This window comes from Trematomus bernacchii, unplaced genomic scaffold, assembly GCF_902827165.1.
Source record: "Trematomus bernacchii unplaced genomic scaffold, fTreBer1.1, whole genome shotgun sequence".
NCBI classification, from domain to species: Eukaryota; Metazoa; Chordata; class Actinopteri; order Perciformes; family Nototheniidae; genus Trematomus; species Trematomus bernacchii.
The window spans coordinates 1998993-2017318 of NW_022987332.1; the positions used below are offsets into that span (position 1 = coordinate 1998993).

The 18326-nt window shown below is 40.6% G+C and overlaps 1 protein-coding gene across 1 annotated transcript; it reads right to left on the reverse strand.

Moving 5' to 3' along the window:
- fah (fumarylacetoacetate hydrolase (fumarylacetoacetase)) lies at positions 1-17859 on the reverse strand. Its single transcript, XM_034126991.1, has 14 exons — positions 17743-17859; positions 17235-17345; positions 14042-14163; positions 12206-12255; positions 11631-11721; positions 10520-10617; positions 9750-9802; positions 8583-8682; positions 7455-7585; positions 3703-3778; positions 3139-3185; positions 2804-2905; positions 2317-2434; positions 1-1244 (listed from the first exon to the last, which is right to left on the reverse strand). Exons 1-14 carry the CDS (start codon positions 17821-17823, stop codon positions 1168-1170), a joined length of 1257 nt encoding a protein of 418 aa, XP_033982882.1. The 5' UTR covers positions 17824-17859; the 3' UTR covers positions 1-1167.
- Between the last annotated feature and the right edge of the window lie 467 nt (positions 17860-18326).

Genomic DNA, 18326 nt, shown 5'->3' on the forward strand with positions numbered 1-18326 from the left:
TTAACCTTCAGCAGCGTTTTTATTCCCTTGAACACAACTTTTGATCACAAAACAGCAAAGGTAAGACGTAATTATTGTTATGGTTTTAAAAACGGATGTTGTTTTCTTGCTCTGTTCTGGCTGCTCGCTCAGTGAGTTCTGGCCGTGCAGTGATGAGACTTATACCAATGGAATCTGTGGAATCTGAGTCGTTTGTGCAGATAGTATGAAGTATAAAAGATCGTTTTTGTGAGTTATGAGCAGAAATAGCATTAGCCCGTTTTCGCTAAGGGCTCATTTAGACGCTTCTTGTGAGACTTGTGTTTTGTTTCGGTAAAAAAGGTTCGTATCGTCAGTTAGCTGAGTTTCCTACCGTTAGGTGGGTATGACACATTCACAGTTTGTTAAATGTTAAGAAGCCCTGAGACACAGTTCCGTGGTTAAAATAGAGAGGGTTTTATTTTCTGACACTTTGTGAGTCTCCTGACACACCGGGGACACATATTTATGTATAAAAGACATCAAAAAGTGCATTTTGCATAATAGGTGACCTTTAAAGTCAGTTTAGAAAACTAAATGAAATGAGCATGATTTATTTCTACCGACACCTTTTTCTCTTTAAATGGGCTGAAGAAATTATAAATACAGTTTACATTCTGGGACTATTTTAAAGAGGACACATTCTGCTAATATTAGGGTTAGAGCCTCTACCAGGACATGTCTCCATGCTTTAATGTTCAAAAAGCTCTTTATTTTTCTCATACTGCCTGTGCTGCAGCACCTCTTTTCACCCTCTGTCTGAAACCAGAGCCCAGTCTGCTCTGATTAGTTAGCTGAGCTGCTCTGTTGCGATTGGTCAACCGCTTAGAGCCCCTTAGCCTATCATGTGCAATGTGTTGAAACGCTAGCCAATAGAAGCGCAAGTGTTACATAATTATGTCACTATGTTGCTGAAGTAAACAAATGAGTGGAGGGAACACAGGGATTTTAGGGCCGATCTTTAACTTGGAATAATGCAAATATGTTGCCCTATTGACTGTTTACCAAGTTTTGTCATATAAAAAAGATATTCTGAAAAGAGTTGTAATCAGACCAGTGTGTGTGTGCGTGTGCGTGTGCGTGTGCGTGTGTGTGTGTGTGTGTGTAGAAACGCTAAAGGATCCCCACTTAAGTAACAGTAAGTGTGTTTCAGTGCTGCAGGGCGGGGAGGATGGTCCCCGCGCAGGGTCCGAAGCCCACCCTGTATCCATCTCCCTGACAGTAACCTAGACAGAGGAAAACATGGGACATTAGTATAATTGTAAACAAATGATTATGGATACGAGACAGTTAAATCCTATCATTAGGGCTGGTCTGAAACCTGTTTACATGTCATTTTACAGTCAAACACAACTTTACATCTAATTCATTGTTAATATTTTCATTTTTAAAAGAAAGAAAAAAGGCCCTTCAGCAGTTTTACATCACTTTGCAAGTATCTTAGCGGGGGGGGGGGTTGTTTGATTGATGACTGGGGCATGGAGATGGAATACACTCGCAACACCAGGAACTGTGGTTTGCATTAAAAGGACAGAACATGTTTTGTATGTGAGCTGTAGAAAACAAAAACACAATTTAACAGAAAGTTAGTATTTTGGGGAATAAAATATCTTATTTGAAGATTAGAAAAGTAACAAGAAGGAGACGACAGGGATGGTAAATGACATGCTCAACAAATAAATGCACTTCTTGCAGAATACAAGTAATGCTACAATGCTGACTTGTAAAAGATATAATTGCAGAGGACTGCTGTAAATGCAGAAACCTTAAAGGCCGTGCATCGCAGTGGAAGCTGGACATTATCAGCTGAGAGCTGAATATATTTTCTGTACAGCTGGAGGTGAAATGCCTAATGAAATGATTTATAATAACATAAGAAAGATGACCTGCATTACAAAAAAAAATTGGGAGAAAAACACAGAAAAAATGATCCGTGATCATGTCATAGACATTGAATTTGAAAAATGAGGACATTTATAAGTCAGAGATGATGAATTATGAATTTGAGTTTAATTCAGCATTAAGCTGGACCACATGGGACTAAAAGTCAAGCTAACTCTTCCTCTTCCTCAATGCAAATATATGAAAAGCATTTGGGCTAGACAGGTTTTATTATTACTACAATTGTTTTATTTTTTACTACAAAATGTTATTCATATATTGTATTCAACACCAACATTACCAATGTTTTATCAATAATGAAATAAATTATGGTATTTTTGTTGTTTTGCTTATTGATAATAAAGTTTTTTAAATGATAACCACCACTTGTTATCTGTGCTGAAGGCTGAGTCTGACCTTTGATGGTGACTTGATCTCCATCCCTCAGGAAAGTTCTGGTTTCTCCTCCCCCCAGATCAATGTTCTTAGAGCCCCTCCAGGACAGCTCCAGCATGGAGCCAAAGCTCTCTGGATCCTGATGGAACACAGAACACACAGAATGAGCTCTATATGCTAACTGCACATATACAACACAAGGCTGAGAGGCATCTGGGGCAATAACACATCATCCAACACAAGTCAGGTTTGAAAAATAGCTCATGTATTCTTTGTGCCACCTGGTCAAAACTATATGTTGACATATTCAATACAAGAGGTGGAGGTAAGAGAGGTTAAAAGAGACAGAAACGACAATAAATAAAATCAATTAGATAAATTGTGCAAACCTCAGAATACACATGTATGCGTTTGAGGGTAAACTAGAGATCCCTAAAATCCACAGTTCACATAAACAGATACACCGTTAAAAGATAATCCATCCTATCTAGTGTTAAGGTGCACTCACAGGTCCACTGATGGTCCCCGAGGCCAGCAGGTCCCCTGGTCTCACGTTGCACCCGTTCACTGTGTGATGGGTGAGCTGCTGCTTCATGGTCCAGTACATGTACTACAGACAGAGAGGAAATATGAGCAAAGAGAGGCAGAGCGTGAGAACAAACGTTTAGCTAAAACTGCAACAGGTATTTGAAAGCTGTTGGTTGTGTAGAGGTGTTGTTACTTATTAACCAGGAGTTATTGCAGTGATACAAAATTGACAAGCTAGGCATGGCCCCATTTTACCCAGTCCTGAAAATATTAGTTTGGGACTTTAGCAGAGATTGTTGTTATGGATCCTCTTACCTTAAAGTTTGTCTTGCAGATGGTTGCTGCATCTGCCATGTCCTGTCCTACAAGAGCAAACAGCAACAAGTGACTTATTTTAAAGGAGACATCCACTTTATCACATATAACAGAAGGTTTGACACCCCATTGTGGGTTATATTTTCTGGGACACCTCTCCCTTAATGCGTGTTTGTGCATTTCCAGCCTAATGAGTATAGGTCCTTTGCATGTGTGTATTTCAGGTGTTCTGTATGTACTGTAACAATGGAGTGAAAGCTGAATTTCCCCTTGTGGGATTAATAAAGTATGTCTTAGATTTAGAGCAAAAGTGAAAATAGGACTTGACATGACCACGGTATAGTTTTATTTAGCCATGGCGGAAAGTACCTTGGTACATTTATATCTTGAGGTACTTTTCTGCTACCTCATATTGTACTTTTTCTCCAGCCAAAAAATGACATTTCCTTACAATGAAACTACATGTCTACCTACCAGTGATAGGTCGCTCCGAGGAAACAAGTCGCGAAGACCAAAATGCAAAGCTCCAGACATTAGAAGACTGAAACGCTCTGTGTACTGTACCTTTAAGTGACACAGACAGGTTAATGTTGAAGGTGAAGGGGTCCAGGTGCTGCAGGTAAGGGAGGGGCTCTGGATCCTGCAGAGAGAGGAGCAACAGGGACAAAGTAGAAAAAGTGAGGAGGGGAAGGCTTCATTATGGTATGGTCAGTTCCTTTAAATCAGGTTTTTATGACAGTGTGTAAAGCAGTGATATGTCTACCTGTCTGTGAAGATGACTGAGGAAACCATGGTTTTAATACGCCAAAAACAAAACTAATATGTTAATCTTTTTTTAAACTTAATTTATTATTGAAACTATTTTGCTCCAAATTCTCCACCTTTCTCCTCGACGTGTTAAGGCCCTGACACCAGTGGCGACTGGTCATTAGGGGCAGCCCCACCTAGTGTCAGCAGAAAGTATTAAAATAATAATTACAAAAAAATGCAAAAATAATACATCTTAAAATATATTTTAAGATCATGTTTAATCATCTGATTTGTCTGTACATTGCTGTTTTAGACTGTGTTCTTCTAATTAGTTTCTACAGTGTGTGCTTATTGAGCCGTTTTGAGCCATGTGGGGGCAAGCCCCGATCTAGCCCCTCCCTCTCACTGTCTAAGTGAACGTGTACTGTAAAAACTACACTGCGCATGCTCAAAGTCTTTTTCTATTCAATGTGTGCGGCAAAAAAATAATCACCATAGGGGCACTGTGCTGGCATCCCCACCATACATCATCTCACATAATTCAGATGATTGGCTGATTGGCTGTAAGTACATGTCCCGCGAAAAGTGTAGTGTGTGAAGAGGAGACGAGATAGTGGTGGGCCCAAACCACGCCCTACCCCTCCGTTTGCGAGTTCGCGCGGAGGGTCCGCCACATTAAGTGCTGTTCCAAACCAACGAGTGTGGAGCGGTGTGGAGGGGGAGTGGGCTATCAAGCCACCAAACAGCGAGTCTGCATCGGTGCTGACCATGGATGTATAATAAGAACTGGATACAGCGTCGGAGGCGGGGTCTCGTTCTTTCCTATGAGAGCTGCTGATGACAAAATGGCCCAACTTTTGAGAGAGCGAAACGTCACAGATTACTCATGTCTAGCTTTCAGAGCAGAAGAACCCGTATGTGCGCTCACAGAGCATGCGCCCCTTAAGCCCCGCCCCCCGGGCTCCCACTCTCGGCTCAGTAGAATGAATGGAGACAGAAAATAAATCTAAATTCGGCTTTTAGTGCATTTTACAACTTTAAGGACCTAATGGTTATAATAAGGGCTATAAAATAGTTCATACTGGGTAGTTTATTTAGTTTTAAAAAAATTATCCGCTGATTTACAGACGTTTCTTTCCCAATGTTAGTCAATGGGGAAAAGTCTTTCTGGGCCCAATGACGTCACGGACTGAAACTAAGAAGATGTTTGGAGTTTTAATTTAGTTATTCATTTTTTGTCTAAGAGATGCTGATTTGAAACCGTTGTTACATATAGTTACGGCATTTCCTGTTTCTGCCGGAGAGAGGGGAGTTTGTCCCAAAGCTTGCCGCTGTATCTACTCCCTCCATCTGACAGGAGGGAGCCTCGTTGAGCTGCGAGTGTCACTCCACGGAGTTCACTCCGTCAAGGAGGGGGAGTGTGTGGGTAGGGTGTAGGGCGTGGTTTGGGATTGGGCCGTGCAGTGACGCGTCCTAAAACCCGGAAGTAAGCTGCGCACGGGTTCCCTCGACAAAAAAGCAATGAGATTTCTCCATAGGATTTTAGAAAATAGCTCGAAATAAGGTCTGTGCAGGGGCGGACTGGCCATTGGGAATACCGGGAGTTTTCCCGGTGGGCCGGTACCAAAGTGGGCCAGTCGGACAATTCACTAGCAACTCCCCCTAGAGGAGGTGAGGTCCGCCCCCCACTCATAAAAAATAGCACTTTACCCCTGCCTATATGCCGTGAGCTGATTATCGAGCCTTCATTGTAACAGTCGCGGGTGTACTGTGTGTTTGCGTGTGGGGAGTGTTGCAGTAGAAAATTCCACTGTAGCGCCGCGGCCGCCGCCACTGTGGGCTAAGCCCCGAATGTTTCAGGTCCAGGCGACGCCCCTGGTCTGTGGAAAACGTTTTTGTTCAGCCGGATAATATCCACATGTCTACCCTACTTTTATAATTTTCGAATCATAAATCTATCAATTAAATGTATGATTCGACTTTTGAAACTAGAGGAAGATAAGGAGGACTTTTACAAAAAAGTAATAGATATTTTTGTCAAGAAGGATAGGCAAATGGATTTCATCTTCAAGTCAAGGAAAGACCACAATTTTATTGAAAATGGGATCTTACTAAGAGAGAACAATCCAATATTTAAATGATAAAAAAAAATGTTTTGGGTATCCTTTTGTTGAACTGTCTGTTTAAAATGAATCGAAGCATCAGACTAAAAAAGCTTTTGAAAATATAATATTTTGATTTAGGTCAAAATATAATATTTGTAAACCTGAAGAGTCAGTGCCAGTGCCAGTGCCTCACCAGCCATGAACCTCGCTGCACGTCACTGCAGAAGTTTATACTGTATATAAACATCTACGTTTTTTGTGTTTTTGTACATACTGCCTGACACACCAAACTGACACCAAAGAACACGTCCCGACGGACCCGATTGTTGTTTCGCCTCACGTCTCCTGCGTCTTGGCCAAAAAGTCGCACTGGAACTCACCGCAAAGACTTCAGCCGACGGCCAAGTAGCACGTACGTCCCGCAGCGGGGTGGAGGTTGTGCATGTGTGAGTGGCAATAACTCTCCTTACCAGCAAGCGGCGGTAGTGTGTATTCTTAATTCAAAAGAGGCAACCGGAAGACAGACTGCGTGATATATACAAACACCAAATAGCGTGCGTTCCATTTTCACTCTCGTCCATCACAGACTGTTTCACAGACTGTTTCACATAACGACTTATAATCGAAAACATGTTCAGTGCGGTACTGGAAAACGAAAAATAATAGCCGTCTGTGTGTGCCATCTTCACTTCCGTTTCACTTCTCATGCACTGATTCGCTAAGCTGAACAGCCAATCCGAGTGATTTATTTTGCCGACAGCCTTTTGCCGACAGTCTCCCGATGTTGAATCGGGAGCGGAAGGTGTCGGCACGGCCGAAAAGACACGGCGGTGCTGGACACACCAATCTGAGTAGGGCGACAGGACGCTCATCGACGGCCAGACATCTATCGACGGCCGAAATCGGCCCGGTGTGTCCGGGCCTTTAGAGAACACAGAAATGTAAACTTTGAATGAGCAGCAATATTTTCTGAATCCGTATAAGCTAATAAAGTCCAGGGGTTTATAATAAAATATATCATGCCTACTAGTGTGCTGACTCAGCATAAATAACATTACATTCTAAAAAGAAGTTGATGTACAGTACAGGAGCATAAATATCTGAAAGCATTACAGAATTCCTGAAAGCCGTTGCACATTATTTTTATATTTTGAATTGAAACCTAGAGCCTGAATTTTTTGTTTTTCCTTGAAATAAATAAGGTCTTTGACACCATAAATTGTCCAAAGGCATATATGTTCATAAGGAGAGTCAACCCCAGTGTTGAAACACACCGACTCACTTGCCTTGATGTCACCTTTCTACACCTAAACCTTGGCTGACACAATGCCCCAGCTTTAATAAAAGAAAGCCCCAATATCTGATGTTGGTCCAGAGAGCAATCCAAATGTCTCTAATGTGGAGGACCATGGAGGAGATGTTGTCACACCATCAGAGCAGTTACAGGACCGCGGTGCTGACCTGGATGGCGTTGGGCTCTGCGAAGGGTAACAGCGCCTCCATGGGGATGACCCAGGGGGAAATGGTTGTTCCAAAGTTCTTCCCCAGGAAAGGACCGAGAGGAACATACTCCCACGCCTGGATGTCCCTGGCTGAGAATAAACATGAATATAACTGCAGGATAGAACACACAGTCATGTGTGGAGCTGGAGCCTCAGGAGAACTGATACATCGAACGGGATTACATAATCAGGATACAGTAAAAGGTAACTGTATTCCCTGTGTAATCCTGCATTTAAAATGATGGATTACTAGCAGGATAACAGTGTTATTAAAACCTAAAAAGATCATCTAGTGTTTGTTGTAAAAGGATCAGATGTTATCTCTTCTCTTAGAGCTGTACTGTTCTGTAGGATAATACTTTACGTGTGAATCTATCTGAAACTGCCTGAATCTGCTTTATGGTTTTCACTTTCTTTGTTCATTTGTTCTGTTTTTAATTCAGTAGGTGAACCTATATATTCATAAAGAAACGTATATATTTTGATAGCTAAATAAGTAAGAATACATTTTCGTATGTGAAATGAGTCATTGTAACTCTCCTAACCATGCATATTGGAGAAGCAATTTCAAGTAAGGATTTCTCTGATTATATTAATATTTTTTTGCAATGCCAGTTTAAATGTACTACTGATGGCTACAGTATGCTGGGAGTGAACGGGTGGGAGGGTATTAGAGACAATGACAGTCAGAGAGCGCCAGCCCCGTGCATGTCTCTCCAGATCTGAATCAATAATACATACACCTACTAATATTTTGATGAGGACTGCCATTATATCTAAAATCATTTCCATCAGACTATATCTGCAGTGGCAGCCCCATGTATAATGAAGATCTGCATTAAGGAACAAGAGTGCTTCTAAGTGAAACGCCATTGCTGATTACAGTGTTGGTTTGGATGCGTATAAGCAGCTCTATCACTGATTTAGAACTATCTGACAAACTTTCTCACAAATATCAGCTTTCCATCATCATCATGTTCAATGACTGTAAAGCCTATCATTATCACCAAGGGTGGCCTTGATGTGTCAGGGAACCATAGCTACAAGCACACACGGAGGATGTTTGATTTGTTGTGCAGAGGCTCACCGCTCCAGTCGTTCATGAGCACCATGCCGAAGATGTGTTCATGGGCTTTCTCGATGGGGATTGGCTCCCCCAGCTGATTCCCTCCTCCAACAAAGAAGGCCTATCAGAGTAAGGAAGAAATATAATGGCAATGAAATACTGACGTTGTGTTAAAGGTCCAATGTCATGCTTTTCCGGTTATTACCCGTCCCCTTGTGTGTTATGAAGGTTTTTCTGCATGTAAACGGCGAGTAAAACTCTAACACAGAGAAGACCTGTCTATGCTGCCCCAGAACGCCTCGTTGGAGATTTCTCTTTTTCCATTGTTTTCTTTCTGAGTAAAGTGACGTGCCCATACCCAAATGGACCCATTGACCAAATAGACCAATCCCTGGAGCCGTTACGTTAAGTCCGTGGATTGGTCCAAAAGGACCAATCCGGACTCCCTCACACACACACACTCAATCTTTTCTCAGCTGCAGCTCCGCCGATTTCTCCTCCCCGAGACGGCGGGACGCGGCGAGGCTGTGAGTCGGTGTGTGAGCACACACACAAACTCCCAGCCAGGCTGCGGGTGTGTGTGGGTTCGGGCTGGGTTTCGCTGTGTCTCACTGTCGGCCACTGGGCTCATAGGGAGGGGGGGGGCAGGAGCTCCAACATGCCGTGTAGGACAGAGAGTGAATACACATACTATACAGAGATGCTGTATGAGAAACCAATGTGAGTTTGGAAAATTGCACGATATAAATCTATTCTAGTAGACCTCAACAATGGAATTATGATCAGTAGAAATGGCCATGACATGGGACCTTTAAAATCACAACAGCTGACAAAAGGCTAGAGAGAAGGGAAACCTTGGCTTATCCTAGGGCTGCTCAATTATGGCAAAAATCATAATCACGATTATTTTGGTCAATAATTGATATCACCATTATTAAAAAACGATTATCCATTTACTGACTTAAAAAAAATGTGAACACTATGTTTTTAACAGTTGATTACCCTGAACTTTAAGTATAATTCAACTGAAAAACCAATAAAAAAAATTAAATCAAAAAGAATAATAGTTTTATTTCGATTACGTTGTTATCGTAATCGTTGCAAGCCAAAATCGTAATCGAGATTAAAATACGATTAATTGCACAGCCCTAGCTTATCCTCAGGGAATTTGGATTTTGAAGTACTCACCATCTCCAGCTCGATGTCCAGCTGCTTAGACGGGCCAAACACTGGAGGCTTTGCTGAGAGGAAAAGGAAACATGCAGTAAGATGTGCAGCTCTGTGTATATGTCGATCAGGGCAAACCATTCCATCTATGGGCCAAGGCTGCATTCATTGAAAAAGCAATAAAAAGTATGTTCTGTTTGAGACACATTTGTATCGTTTGAATCCATAATAATGTAAACAAAGATGAAATATATAAGGTGTATAATACATGAAATAACAAAATAATGTTCACTGGAAAGGAGCGACCAGTGGAGTCACAGGCAGCGAATAAAGAGGCACCACAAAGAGTGGAGGACAGAGAGAGCAGTCACAGAGAGAAGAAGTCTGTAGTGTGGATTTATATCTTTACTATTTAATTAAATATTGACAAATGGATTACTGCTTCAAAGATCATGTATGCTACTGCCCACTATCACATCTAAATGTTATCCAATTTTGCCCACTCCAAATGTCTTAAAAAGCACATCTTGAGCAGGTCCAACGTTGGTGGGGTCATTCCCCTGAACCTCCCCAGCCGGCTTATTTAAGACCTCTGTATTTATAAAATCCTGCGTATGAACATGGTTGGCAGTTGAATTTTAAAAGGGTTAAAAAAAGTGTGAAAAAAAATAAACAGTGCAGTACTCTTCTAGGGTTTGCAAAGATGTAATAACAAGTCTTAAACTTGTATCTGTAACATGCTCTTCTCTGGTGATTTGTTGTGTGGACTCTGTCAGCTGTGGGGATCTTACTCTGGTCCGGCCTCATCTGGCCTGAGGGCCGGCGGATGGGGGTCCGAGAAACGACCACTGAGGAGGCCCTGCCGTGGTACCCCACCGGGAGCCTCAGCCTGCAGACCCAGGATCAGTGTTAGCATGACGGGAGCACAGGGAAATACAGCACAGAGCAGTGAATGGGCCGCTGGGCCTAGATCAGATAACGTAAAATATATATATATATATTACCAATGTCTGCTTTTCTTTCTTGCATGCCTTTTCTACCTGCTATGCCAATTTGGAATATTATTTTGTCACAGCAGCATGTAGCCAAAGAATGGCACATGAATTAAAAATTAAATTAAACTAATAAAAACAGTAAATATCTATATATCAACAGTGAAAAATGTATACTTATAAAGTGTCTCAATTAAATACACAATATTAATACACAGGTGGAAGTCAGTGTAACTTTGATTTGATAAAACGAACTAAATGTTTTCAGAATATACCATTAACATTATAAGTGAGCTAAGTCAGTACAGTATATTACATTTGAATGCACAAGGTACAGTGTGAGAACTATATACACATATGAGTGAATTAGGGTTTTTGAAAGGGGAAATTAAATATTGAACATGAAGGGCATTTCACTGAGCAGCTTTGTCTTTTTGATAGAAGTACTTATGTTACAATTAGAGCATGTATAGAGGATGTTGGGTCAGTTGTAAAACAGTTCTCTTAAACTATATTGAAAATGAGCATGTTTAGACGTCCCAATACTACCCAGGTACTTCCTCCTGACTGCTTTTCTGTTTTGTTTTTTTGTTTTTTTGTTTTTCTGTTTTGTTTTTGTTTTGTTGTTGTTGTATTGCCTGTCCTTGTTTGTCTACCCTTCCCCAAATGTAAAGCGTCTTTGGGTTAGAGAAAAGCGCTATAAAAATACAATTTATTATTATTATTATCTCTGGGAAGTGAAGTGCAGAAGTGCTGGCGGGTTTAAACTGAAGTTCTGGGGTGCTTTTTAATTAAAGTAACCTTGAAGCCTCCCTCCATATCAAACCGTCTACAGAGATTGATGAACAGTTTGCTGTCACTTTCTGCCCCTAGTGGAAAGTATCAAGGCCTGGTTTGATGGAGTGTGTACCAGTTTGGCATCAGAGCGTTCTCCTTCCCCCGGAACATGGTGCCCACGTTTGTGGCGTGGTCTCTGGAGGAGTAGAAGTCGGTGTAATCTCCTGTAAAAACAGATCAGATGAGAGGAACAGGCTGGAAGAGTCTCATCTGCTGGATGTACTTCAGCACCAACTGGACTGAATGAACCAAGTCACCAGTGGTAGAGATGTAATACGATGCTAAACATCGCCCTCTGGTGCTGATGGGCCCTGACTACATTCTACTATGGGAATGCTAATGCCAGTATTTATTTCTTCTTAGCAACAAAGCAAATTACCTTTATTGTGCCTTTCTTTATGACCCAAAGAATCAAAAATGTTGGTGTTAGTTATCAAACATACATTTACAGTTGGTTAAAAACACAGAAATGTCAGTAATAACACAATTAGTGTCATTTTTCCTCTGGACTATTTTTGCATATTAATCTTTAAAGTTTAAGCACATGAGAACATTTTAAGGCTCGTTATGTGTACATATAAATGTGGGTATTCTGTTTCTATTAACGAAAAAATTCTGAGAGGATGTTCCGTGGAAGGAGAGACTCACCGATGTCTGCAGGAAGGTGCATGGTCGCTGCACTCTGATGGACCAACGCTCTGCAGAGACAAACACAGAAACATATTTGTATATAAATGTATGATGGAATAAGCTGTCTCGAGAAAGGCCAGATAACCAGCCAGCACGCGAAAGAGGAGAAGCTTTGTGGAGTTTAAAATATAAGATTAGGGTCCAACTGTACAAGATATTATTTTTGCGAATAGGTTTTGAAGGGCTTTTCCTTAGATGTTATATTTATATTTTCTAATGGTTTGTTTAAAGGACACCTATCATGCTATATTTAAATGATATATTGTAGGGCCATACCTATATAAGGTATATTTATACGTTTCTGTTTTCAAAATACCAAACAGATCATGCATTTTAGCCATGCCTCATTTCGCTCCATTTGCTCTTTCCAGCACTGTTTTTGCACCGGGCTGATTCTGTGAGCTGCAGCTGACCACGCCCCCCTGCAGGAGAGGATAGCGTGCTCTGAACAGCTGCTGGGCTGTCAGAAGAGGGGGGAGATCTCCGTCCTCCGTGTTTTATTATATTATTATATAGAGTCGTTATTCATATAAATAACAAAGAAGACCTTTGACCGGCACTTTTCAAATTTTGTCCAGAAGATTTAAACTTTAACGGACATCTTGACCGGCGAAAGAAAACCTAACTTAAACTCTGCCGCACGGTCCCCTCGTTCCTTGGAAGAGGCGGAGAGGTGGGTGTTTGTCATCTGCTGGTGGACTAACCGGAGAGAATTACAGTGCTTGCCTCGACGGGGAGGGATTGCATTGAATTAAAGCAGCAGGAGGAGCAAACGCTTGCCTCGGGGAGGGAGAAAAAAAGCCACAGCGGAGAATAAACAGAAGGGTAACCATGGTAACCATGCACGGGAAGTCTTCTTCGCTGCTTTTGTGGCAGACTACAGAGCCACTTACAGGCCTGGCATATGTACTACAGCGTCTCCAGCGCTTTCGAGCGGCAATGACCGGCCGTGGCCCAACCCCACATTCCCCTGATAGGTGGAGAGTTGGCCCAATAGCCGTAGCGCCGCCGTCCTGACGTCAGGACAGTGTTCAAATCTGGATCAGTTTTTATCAGATCCGTTGCAGCCCCTTTTTTAGAGATTTGGGTATGGAGGAAAATAGAGAGGGTTGTGTTTTCTGACACTTGGTGAGTTCCCTGGAACACCGGGGACACATATTCATGTATAAAAGACGTACAAAAGTGCATTTTGCATGATAGGTCCCCTTTAACATGTACGGAAGAAGATTAGGGCCAGAAGTGAAATCTTTTGAGTTCTGAGAATAAAAAGCTAGAATTGTGAATTTTTGGGGGAATTCTGTTCTTAGGATTCGGACTTCAAAGATAGAATTTAAAGTCAGAATTTTGACTTGTTTCTCAGAAATCTGTCTAATTTCAGAAATCCTACTTTAATCTCAGAACTGAAGAAAAAGCTGATGTAAGAACAGTAACATTTTGAGGGTTTGAGACACCTGTTACAGGTTAAAGGAGAAGAAAAATGTAGGGATATTAAAAAAACTAACAATTACATTACATGTCACTTAGCTGAGGCTTTTATCCAAAGCAACTTAAGAATGTTTGAATACCGCAGACAGGCTAAATCGATAACATTTAACAGGATTACGTAATCAGGATACAAAAAAAGGTAACTTTATTCCCTTACAGTTACATACAAAAAAAGGCGTAATCAGATTACTGTTACATTTCTAAAAGATTATTTTGATAATCACATAGGGCTAATGTTTGCATTTTTTCTAGTAACTAGTAACTGTAACAGAATCCATTTTTAAAGTCCCCCTCCCACTCCTGACTGACCTGCTGCGGAGGCTGACATCATCCCTCAGAGCGCTCTCATTGGCTGACAGCAGCCCCTGCACCGTGCTCCTGGCCTCCCTCCAGGACTCACAGCCCAGAGCCATGAAGGCGTTCAGAGTGGGCTGCAGACACAGAAAAACATTCAATATGACACATTAATGATGGAATAGATTCAAAGTATGCTTCTGAATGTAACCTTCCTGTTGTCCTCGGCTCACATTCGTCCTGCTCCTAATGTGATTCGGTTGGACTAAGGGGTTATTGATTGATGATTTTTTACTACATTATTTGCAAGAAAAAGTAATGATTACTACTTTAATTGAATTATGTGTTTAATTTAAGTCTATAGCATCTGGTGTCCTCAAATTTGAAATGTTTACAAACTTTGACATCAATAAATGTGCCCTTGATCTCAACTATAGAGAGGCGAAGTCCCTCCTCTTCCGATTGAGCTCCATGGGACCTTATTTCGGAAAAGTTATGCATTGAAGTCAATGGAGAGAGAAAGATTATCTTTCGATCCCGTTTGAATTGTGCCACGAATTACACATATGATGTTTGTCAATTTAAAAAATAATTTTACAAGTCAAAAAAATAAAAATGTGTCGTAAAACTGTGAAGTAACACTTTTCTTTGTGTGAACTGCTCAATGACCTACATCTCCCGTCTCGCACCACCAGTGGCGTTTTTATATGTACAAAAGTGGTGGGGCACAAAAAACTTAGATGTCTATATATAAGCTTCTGCAGTGATGTGCAGTGAGGTTCATGGCTGGTGAGGCACTGGCACTGACTCTTCAGGTTTACAAATATTATATTTTGACCTAAACCAAAATATAATATTATTTTCAAAAGCTTTTTTTGTCTGATGCTTCGATTAATTTTAAACAGACAGTTCAACAAAAGGATACCCAAAAAATGTAATTTTATCATTTAAATATTGAATTGTTCTCTCTTAGTAAGATCCCATTTTCAACAAAATGGCGGTCTTACCTTGACTTGAAGATGAAGTCCATTTGCCTATCCTTCTGGACAAAAATTTCTATTACTTTTTTGTAAAAGTCCTCCTTATCTTCTTGTAGTTTCAAAAGTCTATCATAAATCTAATCGATAGATTTATGATTAAAAAATTATAAAAGTAGAGTAGACATGTGGATGTTATCCGGCTGAACAAAACGTGCATTTATCTAACAGGTACGTTTCCCACAGATCTTATTTCGAGCTATTTTCTAAAATCCTATGGAGAAATCTCATTGCTTTTTTGTCGAGGGAAGCCAAGCGCAGCTTACTTCCGGGTTTTAGGACGCGTCACTGCAGCTCTCTCGTCTCGTCTCCTCTTCACACACCACACTTTTCGCGGCACACGTACTTACAGCCAATCAGCTCTGAATTATGTGAGATGACGTATGGTGGGGATGGCAGCTCAGTGCCCTTATGGTCATTATTTTTTTGCAACACACATTAAATAGGAAAATACTCTGAGCATGCGCAGTGTAGTTTTTACAGTCACCGTTCACTTAGACAGCGAGAGGGAGGGGCATGATCAGGTTTTGTCCCACATGGCTCTAAACAGCTCAATAGGCACAAACTGTGACTGTAGACACTAATTAGAAGAACACAGACTAAAACAGCAATGTACAGACGAATCAGATGATTAAACATGATCTTAAAATATATTTTATATTTTTTTTAATTTCTTTTTTTGCATTTTTTTTAATCATTATTTGTAATACTTTCTGCTGACACTAGGTGGGGCTGTGCCTGCCCCTAATGACCAGTCGCCACTGCGCACCACACACCAAGACAGCCGTCACGTTGGCACATTTCACTTCTTTCTTTCAGAATGAGGCAAAAAGTATTAAAAGAGGTGAAAATCACTCCAAGTCTGGGCATGTTGAGAGCTGTACATACACAAAAGGGGAGTTAGTCGGTTCCGTAAGAGCCAGCATGCGGGACCAGGATTCTGGGATTTGTAGTCTTTCTAGTTGCGTACTTTTCATAGTCTTATATTTCAACAGTTTTACGACAAACTGTGACTTTTTTGACATGGAAATTCATTTTTAAGATTGACAAACATCATATGTGTAATTCGTGGCACAATTCAAACGGGATCGAAAGATAATCTTTCTCTCCCCATTGACTTCAATGCATAATTTCCCATAAGGTCCCATGGGTCGGAAGTAGATGGGCGGGACTTCGCCTCTAAATGATATGTATTGACCATAAATGCCAAAAAGGAAAGTAAAACTTGGTAAAAAGTTGGGATGAAGTTGAATTAAAAGGTTAAACAGATTTGGGTGAGGATTTTTTTTAGCGCTGTCAAGTTAACGCGTTAATAACGCGTTAACACCACTAATTATTTTAACACGATTAACGCATGTGTATTTTTTGTCCTCGGCCGCCCCGTAGTTTCAGAGCGCATCGAGTTTAAAATACCATCTACAAGCTGATGCTGACAGCCCCGCTCCTGCCGCCCGCTTGTGGCAGACCACACTTCTGGCACACTTTAAAATGCGTGTTTTCTAAATGGAGATTAGCTAAGCTAACGCAATATATGCTCTGTATTGTATTATTGTATGAGAGAGGTTCCAGGTTGAATTGAGGCGAATATTTGTAATGTTCAGAGGTTGTTGTGTTTAATATTCATGAGAATATTTGTCATTGTTCAAATGATAATAAACAAACATATAAAGCATATTTGTCCACTCATATAAGAGTATTAAAAACTTGAAAAATATCCCTCTAAGGTACATTTAGAACAGATAAAAAATGTGCGATTTTGCGATTAACTATGGACAATCATGCGATTAATCGCGATTAAATATTTGAATCGACTGACAGCCCTAATTTTTTTATATGCATTTAAAACAGTCAAACCAGGAAAAAAAGTTCCACAGTTGATGGGAAGACACCACAAAGATTATACATCAGTGATAATAACATAGACAAATAAAATAACGATCATTAAATATTATTACACTAACCCCTTTACTCAACCCAAACACTTCTCAAATCATCACTAGTTTCTGTAAAGTGGCAGGAACATAATAATGTTGTATACAACCACAGGAACAGGACTGAGTGGACCTGCAATTTAAATGCCATACTGTAGTAAGATAAAACTATTCCACTGCCATTAGAGTAAATCTGATTAAAGGGTCAACTCTCTGATAACCCCTAGAGGTCAAACGTACCCGGTCAAAGACGTCCTGATGTTGGGACAGCAGCGGCCCTCGGAACATGGACATGATCACACTGAGGTCCAGTATCTGGTCTCCAATGGCAACACCGACGCGGCGTTTGGGCTGGGGAAATAAAACACCTTGACATGAATACAGGTCATCACAGAACTACAATCAATAACTTTATTTGTTTAAACATGTTTTCAATGTTTCAGCAAGGTAACCTGCATCACTTGAAGTATATCGGTTTTCCTGGGCTTATAGCTTATACTTCAATTTAGAAAAGTATAAAAACTTTTTTTTTTGCATTTAAAGTATATAATACTCTATTTATATATATTGGTTATTAACTTTGTAATGGATTTGGTCTTTGGGGATTTCTTGATGAGAGTGGCAAAGGTTCCTCAATGACCGTCTTTTCCTCTTAGACACACATGTATGAAATGCTGTTGTTTTGAAAAACTTATTGTTTCTGACATGACACAAATCTGTGTAAAGGTAGAAAGAAGACTGCACTTACATTATTATCTGTGGAGAATATTCCATAGGGCAGGTTGTGGAAGGAGAAGTCGGACGATGGATCCACTTTAATGAACGACATCTTCTCTCTGTTCTTCTATCTGTTCCTCTCTGTGTTCCTGAGTTACTGAGTGAGCTGCAGCAGTAAGAGCTGCCAGATGTGGGACTTTGTACAGTCCCGCCTCACTTTGCACCGACCAATCACACGCAGCCTTCAGCATCCACCCCAACCCAGACCCCTGCTAGTTAATGCAAACCAGCCTGTGGAATGACTCAGCGAAATGCACTCGATACTGATCCAGCCTCCTCTGTTTTTAGAGCAGATTCGTAAATGCCTAGCAGTTGTTTATCAATTAAAAACACTTTTCAAAAAACATTGCAACTTAAGTGGAAGATTGAACTGAGCAATAGTTTCAGAAAATAACAAAATGTAAAAACAGAGGGTTTGGGTTTCATATGATAGGTATAACATGAAAGAAAAATAAGGATTTAAAGACTCCTTAAAGATATTAAATTAAAATAGGAAAGAGTTAAGACATCAAATAATAATAACAGAATAAATCAGTTGAAAGTAAATGGGATTGA

Bases quoted from the DNA above. Each gene is read 5' to 3' on its own strand.
- fah (XM_034126991.1), bottom strand. From the start codon at position 17,823: ATGTCGTTCATTAAAGTGGATCCATCGTCCGACTTCTCCTTCCACAAC. The intron at 11,722-12,205 runs GTGAGTCTCTCC...CTGTTTTTACAG, and splicing joins GCACCTTCCTGCAGACATCG to GAGATTACACCGACTTCTAC. The intron at 7,586-8,582 runs GTGAGCCTCTGC...GTTTATTCTCAG, and splicing joins GCTCATGAACGACTGGAGCG to CCAGGGACATCCAGGCGTGG.